Source organism: Sceloporus occidentalis, unplaced genomic scaffold (assembly GCF_023333645.1).
Source record: "Sceloporus occidentalis isolate IW3139 unplaced genomic scaffold, rSceOcc1.0.p SCAF_6, whole genome shotgun sequence".
In the NCBI taxonomy this organism is placed as follows: Eukaryota; Metazoa; Chordata; class Lepidosauria; order Squamata; family Phrynosomatidae; genus Sceloporus; species Sceloporus occidentalis.
Window position 1 is genome coordinate 81,722,642 of NW_028316986.1, and position 8,810 is coordinate 81,731,451.

At 44.9% G+C, this 8,810-nt stretch overlaps 1 protein-coding gene across 1 annotated transcript in view; it reads right to left on the reverse strand.

The window, feature by feature from the left end:
- LOC149311003 (monofunctional C1-tetrahydrofolate synthase, mitochondrial-like) overlaps nucleotides 1-6,751 on the reverse strand; it is a 185,099-nt gene extending 178,348 nt beyond the window's left edge. Inside the window, exons 1-2 of the mRNA XM_089530194.1 lie at nucleotides 6,502-6,751; nucleotides 1,779-1,863 (exon numbers count right to left, since the gene is read on the reverse strand). Of these exons, the coding sequence (XP_089386320.1) occupies nucleotides 1,779-1,863; nucleotides 6,502-6,734 (318 nt within the window). The 5' untranslated portion in view covers nucleotides 6,735-6,751. The remainder of the gene's footprint in view (nucleotides 1-1,778; nucleotides 1,864-6,501) is intronic.
- Between the last annotated feature and the right edge of the window lie 2,059 nt (nucleotides 6,752-8,810).

Below are 8,810 nucleotides of genomic sequence, written 5' to 3' on the forward strand. Positions count from 1 at the left end.
CTTTCAAAGAATCAATAAAATCCAGGCTGGATTCACCAGTCCTCTGACACAGGCATAACTAACCTCCAGCAAAAACCTGAGTTCAAATCCATATCCAGCCAGATGGCTCAATTGGTTATATTAGGCCAGTCTTACATTCTCAGCTAAAACTGCCTCATATGAGGGTGCTAGAGGTACAGGAATGAGATATGTCACCCTGGAGAAAAAGCAAAGTATAGTTTTTTGTGGGTTTTTCGGGCTATGCGGCCATGTTCTAGTAGAGTTTCTTCCTGACATTTCGCCAACTGTGGCTGGCATCTTCAGAGAATGTTTGCCTGGAAAGGACTTGGCTATATATATTGTGTGGCCTGGAAAGGCAGGAGTGATTTGCATGTGTATTGTTTGTTGCTGATGGCAGTCCTCAGGGTGTGAGGGTCTGCACAAGAGGATTAATGTCTGCTTGATTAGTGCTCATTGTCTGCTGGGAAACCCCTGACCCTGGGAGATTTCTCATTTGCATTTGTTGAGTCTTTATTTTGCTATCTTTCAGGATTGGTAGCCAAACTTTGTTTACTTTAAGGGATTCTTCTTCCTGTTGAAATTGTCCAGGTGTTTGTGGATTTCAATGGCTTCCCTGTGCATCCTGACATGGTAGTGGTTGGCATGGTCCAGAATTTCAGTGTTTTCAAACAGTATTTTATGCCCAGGATGGTTTGTGGCATGTTCTGCTACTATTGATTTTTCTGGCTGGCCCAGTCTGCAGTGTTTCTCGTGTTCCTTGATTCTTGTTTGCACACTGCATTTGGTGGTCCCAATGTAGACTTGTCCGCAGCTGCATGGTATGCAGTAAACTCCTGTGGCTCGCCACCAGCTCCTAGTCCCCTCCCTTTTCTTTTTTGTCATCTGTATGCTGTTGTCCAGAGATTGTGTTCTGTCTGTCTGTGTGCCGGAAGGCAGAGAGTTAAGGCATCAGAAACCTTGACTTTGGACTGCCTTATTGATCTGCCTAGCTGATACCTTGAATCTTGGACTGTTTCATAACTCTTTTGGTAATCGTTCTGTTGATACTGCTTTGAATCTCCAAGACTGTGTTGTTTGCACTGACTCTGCTATCTGGGGGTTTGTTTGTTTAAAAACTAGCTGGCTTAATAAGCCATTTGGCTGCTTTCCTGGACAGATTGCCAGATCTATAATCTGAACTTTATTTGTCTGACATATTATGTTCTAGTTGTTTATCACTTTCAATCTGAAAGTAAGAGTTTTACTTCACCATCACTGCCACCACCACCACTACAGAGAAGCCTTCCCAGGCATTGCATAATTGTCGCTTACTATTTGATGTTCTTTTGGTGCCTGTTTATCAAACCATTTCCTGTATTGCTATGTACTGTATATGTATTATCCTACTTGAGAGTACTGTATGTATTTTCCTTGGAAGAAGATTAACCATCCATTATGAAGCCAAGCCCTCCCTCCAGTCCATCTACCTTGGTCCAGGCCTTGGAGGTAGAGAGGAACTGCTGGACCTCTTACCCTTTCTCTCCACCACTCCCTTCTCCTTCTGTGTCGTCTTTTTAGATTGTAAGCCCGAGGGCAGGGAATCGTCTAACTAAAAAGATTGTATTGACAGCGCTGTGTAAATTTACAGCGCTTCATAAATAAAGGTTAATAATAATAATAATAATAATAATAATAACTGATGTTGTTATCTGCTACAGCTTCCCCTGATTTCACAAAACACATGTTCATTGCTCCAAGTAGCTCGCTCTTACTGGTGTTTGGGTGTTTGTTTCTTTTACCTGGACAACCGAGAGTGTTGGCTTCAGTGCAGGATGTTCCTTCTGCAATAAATTCAGGGTTTTCTTTGAGCTCTCAATGATATCTCTAAAAAATAAAATCATCATTATTGTCAACAAAGTTTGTTGGCTCCAGATGGCTCAATCGGTTATATTAGGCCAATCTTACATTCTCAGCTAAAACTGCCTCATATGAGAGTGTTGGAGGTACAGGAATGAGATATGTCACCCTGCAGAAAAAGCAAAGTACACTTATCTGAAAGGAGAGAAAGTAATATTTTCTGGGGGTGAGGTACTGAATGCTTTCTTGCTTGCGAATTTGTAAACTGCTTACAAGATCTGCTAGACTCTCCACAGAAGGCAAACAATGACCATTTTCATGCATCTTGCCAGCTATCACATGATCATCTTCACGGGTCAAAAACAATTACAACTACTTACTTTCACCATAAATACCACGCACCAGCTTGTAACACCTACACCTGACCACAAAAGTTCCATGAAATGCAATGTTTTGGGGTAGCTGGAGGCAGCATTGCCACAGATGGATCCAAAGCCCTTCCATTCTCTTGAGAGGAGCCTGGAGTCAGCCCCTTAGCTACACCAGCCTAGAGACCACAAAGTTAATTTTCCCCTATAAGTGGCGTCAAGACTGTAAACCCACCGACATACACACTTGCCCTGGCTTGCATAACATAACAAGCTGTTGCAAGTAGCAGAGAAGCTGCCACTTTTCTTTACCAAGAGCAGCCCAAGGACTGCTATGTGTGTGGTGGGCGTGTGTGGAGAGCGGCACCATTAAATGCTGGCTGCAAAGGGCCCTTGGAAGACCAAGAGCAGCCCAAGGAGTCTGCCGTGTGTGTGGTGGGCATGTCTGGAGAGCAGCACCGTTAAATGCTGGGTGCAAGGGGCCCTTGGAAGACCAAGAGCAGCCCAAGGACTCTGCCGTGTGTGTGGTGGGCGTGTCTGGAGAGCGGCACCATTAAATGCCGGCTGCAAGGGGCCCTTGGAAGACCAAGAGCAGCCCAAGGACTCTGCCGTGTGTGTGGTGGGCGTGTCTGGAGAGCGGCACCATTAAATGCCGGCTGCAAGGGGCCCTTGGAAGACCAAGAGCAGCCCAAGGACTCTGCCGTGTGTGCGGTGGGCGTGTTTCTGCACCTTTCTCCACCTGGACTCCAGCCTTGTCTTGGCCCTGGACTATGGAGGGCAGAGAGACGGCAGGTCTTAAGCTGCTACCCCTTCCCTTTTTTACTACCCGCCGATTAACGCCGAGAGGCAGCTTCTGCCCCCTTTTCCACCTGGGCTTTAGTCATCATTTAGGGGTGTTTAGCATGGGGGAGGGCATTATCTGGGCACTAGCTCCTAGTCCCCTCCTTTTTCTTTTTTTCTCCTGGATTTAGATTGTAATGTTGTTTCGATTGTGCATTGTTGAATACTGTTTTATTTTTAGGATTGGGATGGGGGCCAAAAGGGGGATTAATTTTGTATTTTTGATTTGCTATGTTAATTGCCATATATTTTTCATTGTTCTTTGTATTGTTTTTATTTGCTATGTATTTTTTCTTATTTTTTGCTATTTATTGCTATTGTGGTTTGTTATGTTATTATTATTGCTATTGTTAAATGTTATGTAATTTCTTTACTGTTGTAACCCACCCTGATTCTTTGTGATTGGGCAGGCTATAAATAAATTATTATTATTATTATTATTATTATTATTCTAATTCAAACCACTTAGGACTGATCTGTGCTAACTTAAGCAGGAGAGGAGTTTGCCCTGTGATTAATTCTATACCAATATTTGATAAGTTCACTAATTCAATGAGCTTTAGGTTATGACTGTTTCATTTGCTAACATCTGTACTAAGAGTAACTGCCACGTTTGCTTTTTGGACTTTTTTTGTTGTTGAATATTTTCAAGCCATGGATGATTCAGAATCTGAGGATACAGAGGGCCAAATGAAGTTTTTTGGTTTTGTTGCTGCTGCTGATGTTTTTTGGGGAAATATGTAAATGGGCAGCTTCTGCCTGCAAAAAGCCATCTTGTAAATTTCAAAGCATTAGGTCTCTCAAATGTGAGCAATTCACTGGCCAAAGCTGTTCTTCATAAATAATATGGTACACTGTATCATTTTTTAAAAAGGTAAATTCAGGTTGCTAAGAAGAAACACACTGATCAGGGACAAACAAATCATAAATTCTGAAGACTTCATAGTTTGGACTTTTTTGCTCCATGGGGAGAAAGATGCAATACTTGTAACATAATTGTCTTTACGTACAGTTTGTAGCAGCCAAATATTAGAGGGTGGCAGAGAGATCAGTATTTGTTCTGAAGAGAACAGTTCAAGAAAAATTTAGGGAGAAAAGCATCACCGCTTTAATTGCCACCTAAGGGGCTATTCTTAAAGGAAAAGAGGACTTTTATATGACACAGGAAAAGGCTGGCAAACTGTGCTGCAAAAACAAGAAGCCAAAATAAGCCACATTGCCCTATCTATTGCCTGGCTCTAGCCTATGGAATCCTGGGATTTGTAGTTTAGTGAGGCACTGGCACTCTTTGGCAGAGAAGACTGAAGACCTTGGGAAAGTACTAATCCCAGGATTCCACAGGATGCAGCTACCGTACTTAAAGTGGTGTCACACTGCATTGTCTCTACAGTGTAGATGCATCCTAAGAGGCAAGCCTTTGACTTATGACAACAATAGTAATTTCCAGAGGGACAATGCTATTAGTGCAGAACCAGCATGGTACAGCAGTTTGAGTGTTCCACGGTGGCTCTGGAGACCAGGATTTGATTAAAATGTGAAACCCACTGGGTGGCCTTGGACAAGTCACAAACTCTCAGCCTCAAGGGAAGGCAAAAGCAAAAAGCTTCACTGAACCAAGCTTGCTGAGAAAACCCCATGATAGGGTCACCTTAGAGCCACCAGAAGTCAAAAGCTCCTTAAAGGCATACAACAACAACACTAACTGCTCTGGCTGCCTCCTGTTGCATTCTGGGATTTGTAGTTGAAGAAGGGCATTTAGAATTCTCAGCCAGCGAGATCTTAGGCCTCACTGAACTACAAACTCCAGAATGCAACAGAGGCAGTCAGAGCAGTAAGAGTGGAATAGTAACACTATAAGAGCGTAGTGTGGTAATCTAGTCAATCTCAAATTAGTAGTCTTTAAATGCAGTGATTCCCAGACTTTGGTTCTCCAGATGTTTTGGACTTCAGCATCCAGATTCCTTTACAGCTGACCAAGCTGGCTGTCCAAAACAACTGGAGGACCAAAGTTTGGGAACCAGTGCTTCTAGAGACTACAGTCTTGGCATCAGCTACATCCAAGCTGCAGCTTATACTGGATAAACCTCCCTTGCCTTGGCGGTGCCACAAGTCACTAGAGCTCCATTTGCAATGGAGAAATAATCCAGTTTGACACCATTTTAACTTCCATGACTCCGGGGTACGGAATCCAGAGATTTATTATCTGCTGTGGCCCCACAGCTTTCTGACAGAGAAGGTGGAGTATCTCACAAAGCTACAATCTCCAGATTTCCCTAGCAGTGAGCCAGTGCAGTTAAAGCAGTGTCAAACTGGATTATTTCCACAGTGTATTTTGGACCCAAGTTAAGGTTAGTTTTTGCTTGTTTGTTTTTGGCAGGGAGGGAGGGCTACATATACTGGCAGTGCAATGGTTAAATGCCTGTACTGTAGCCACTCATTCACAAACCACAAAGTTCAGAGGTAGCTGCGTTGGCCATTTCTAGCCGAGTTTATTCTTGACGTTTTGCCAGCATCTGTGGCTGGCATCTTCTTTCTCTGAAGATGCCCACCAAAGATGCTGGCAAAACATCAGGAGAAAACTCTGCTAGAACATGGCCACATGGTGCAAAGAAACCCACAAAAAACTATGGATGCCGGCCATGAAAGCCTTCGATTTCACATAGTTTTTACACTTGTATTTGGTCTAATAAATTTACCTGTACAGTCAACTTTGACTTCACATCTTCAGAGAATGCTGGCATGGAAGAGAGATGAGATATACATACACACACACACACACACATATAATATATAATATACATACACACACACTGTGTGACCCTGGGTAGGGAGCAGTGATATACAGATTCACATGGAAATCACTCCTCACTACCCAGGGTCACGCTGTGCATATATATATATATATATACACACACACACACACACCACTCTTTTCCATGCCTGCATTCTCTGAAGATGCCAGTCACAGATGCTGGTGAACTTCAGGAATAAACTCTGCTAGAACATGGCCACATAGCCCGAAAAACCCACTCAAAAAAGCCTATGCTTAAGCGCACTGAGAAGCGGTATAGAAGTGTACTATTGCCTATTTTTGGTCCCAGTTTCATGAGGGTCCTGTGCCCTGACAAACACACACACACACATCAGATATGGAGTGCAGAGTGAGCCCTGGCAGTCTTGGGCTGCATCCACACTGGAGCAATAACCTGTTATGGCAGGGCTTTAACTCTTTGTCTGGCTCTTTGCTATGGAATTCTGGGAGTTGGGGTATGTTGTGGGCCCCACAACATACTCCAACTCCCAGAATTCCATAGCAAAGAGCCAGACAAAGAGTAAAAGCGCTGCCAAGCCGGGTTATTTCTGCAGTGTGGCTGCCCCTGCTCCAGCTCTTGGGCCCCTGGGCTCCTCTTGCATCAGACGGCAGCAGCGCCGAGCCCCTTTGCCTTCTTCGCCTTACCTGGAGGCCCAGCCAGGAGCTGCTTCCTTGGAGCTGGAGCCCAGCGCCCTGGTGCTGCTGCTGATCCACCGGGCGCTCAGGAGGGCAGAGGAGGAGGAGAGGGGGCTCCTGGCAGCAGGCCCCTGGAGCAGGAAGGCCCTGGGTCCCCTGCTTGCCCCTTGGGTGCCTGGGGCTGAGGGGCTGCCCAGGGGGCTCCGGGGGAGGCGGGGGAGGCGCAGCGCCCACAGCCTCATGGCGCCACGAAGGAGGCAGAGAGAGGCAGCTAGAGCTGGAGAGGAGGAGGAGGAGGAGGAGGAGGAAGGACGTGGAAGGAGGAGGAGGAGGAGGAGGAGGAGGAGCAGTGGCTCTCTGGGCAGGACCTGGAAAGGGCTCAGCCCACCCAGGCCCCTCTTGTTGCACCCACTGCCCTGACGCGGCCACCGAGGGCCCTCCTGGTCCTCCAGGTCCATGTTTGGTCCTTCAGTTCCCAGGAGGGCTGTGGCCAGAATTGCTCTACCTCCAAAGCGGGACAAAATGTAGGAAAGGGGGAGGGGATGGAGGACAAGATTTGGGCCAAAATGGAGGGCAAGATCGAGGACAAAATTGAGGGCAAAATGAAGGACGAGATTTAGGACAAAATGGAGGACAAAATTTAAGACAAAAAGGAGGACAAGATTTAGGATAAAATGGAGGACGAGATTTAGGCCAAAACGGAGGACAATATTTAGGACAAAAATTTAGGCCAAAATGGGGGACAAAATTTAGGACAAAATGGAGGACAACATACAGTATAGGACAAAATAGAGGACAATATTTAGGACAAAATGGAGGACAACATACAGTATAGGACAAAATAGAGGACAATATTTAGGACAAAATGGAGGACAAAATTTAGGCCAAAATGGGGGACAAAATTTAGGTTGGAATATGTAGAGCACTCAAGAAACATGGAGGACATAACCAACTAAAAGCTAAACACACACACACATATTAAAAACATTACTATCATTCCTTATTTACACTCCCCCCCCCCCCATTAATATAAATCCATGCTTCTTAGTTGTGCTCAAAAGGGAGGAGGTTCTGACATTTTTCCTGAACAGAAAGTTGAAATGTAGTTCCTCCTTTCCGGCACACAACAACAAAGGTAATATAATACACCTGAGGAAGTAGAATTCTTATTTTCTTGTTTGTAGGGGCCTAAAGGGATGTTATTTGGGAATGCGATAAAAGGCAGGGTCTTAGGACTGTTATTGTTCCCACTTCTACTCCCTTTATCATTTCTAATTTGCCTTTCATTTAGTTGTTTGGCTGCAGTGTTTAGGGGTAGACTGAGTGCTTGAGGCATCCCCTCATCATGGGGGCCATCCACATCCGCTCCGCATTCTTTTTCTTCACTAAGGAAACAATTTTGGGTAGCTTTAAGACCTTTTGCAGTACGTCCATTCTATTAAAGTATTTTTTTTACTGCTGTTTGCTCTACTAGAAACCATTGATCTTGTAAAAAACATACAAAGAGGGGCTTGTGTTCTGCTGATACTGGGTGAGACTTAGTGCTCCTTTCTCTTAATGCATTTACTGTTTCTTTATATGGAGAAAACAACTTTTGCTTAATAGGTGAAAGATTTACTTCAGCAAAGCCAGGATCAATAGAGGAGTGGGAGCAGGGAGCTTCTATTTCAAGTAACTTATGTATTGCCTCAGCTGTTTCAAATGAACTCCTTAAGGGGCCAGGGTTACCTACTGGGAGCTATTCTGTCACCTCTGAGTTTGGCCTCTGCTCCTGTCCTTCGTTCACTGGGTCATAATATTCCAGTATTGATTTCTGGACGAAAATGGGTAGTGTGTTTTGAGCTGAGGCTTTTCTAAGCTGGGCCTGAGTTGAGACCATATTAGGGGGTTGATAATATATCAGGCAACTTGGAAGAAACTTTGCAGCAGGAAGATGACGTCAGTGGGAAAGCCCAGGAGGCCCAAGTGCTGCCTCTGCTGCTGCGCCTCCTGGGCTGGTCCTTCTGGCAAGATGCTGCCAGCCAGACCCCCCTCTCTCTCCCTCTGGCTGCTTCATGCCTGGCTGGGGGAAGGAGTGGGAAAGGAGTCCAAGGTTCAGCATCCCAGGCTGGTCCTTCTGGGTGGGAGGCTTGCTGCTCCAAGTAGAATTCAAAGATGTAGAGATCTTGTTGCACCTCTGAAACTAAATGCATCAGAGGAAGCAGACTTCAGGAAAGCTCAGGCTGCCGACTTATTTCTTACAGATAAATAATAATTAATAATAATAATAATAATAATAATAGGATTCAAAGACATAGAGATTTTGGAGCACCTCTGAG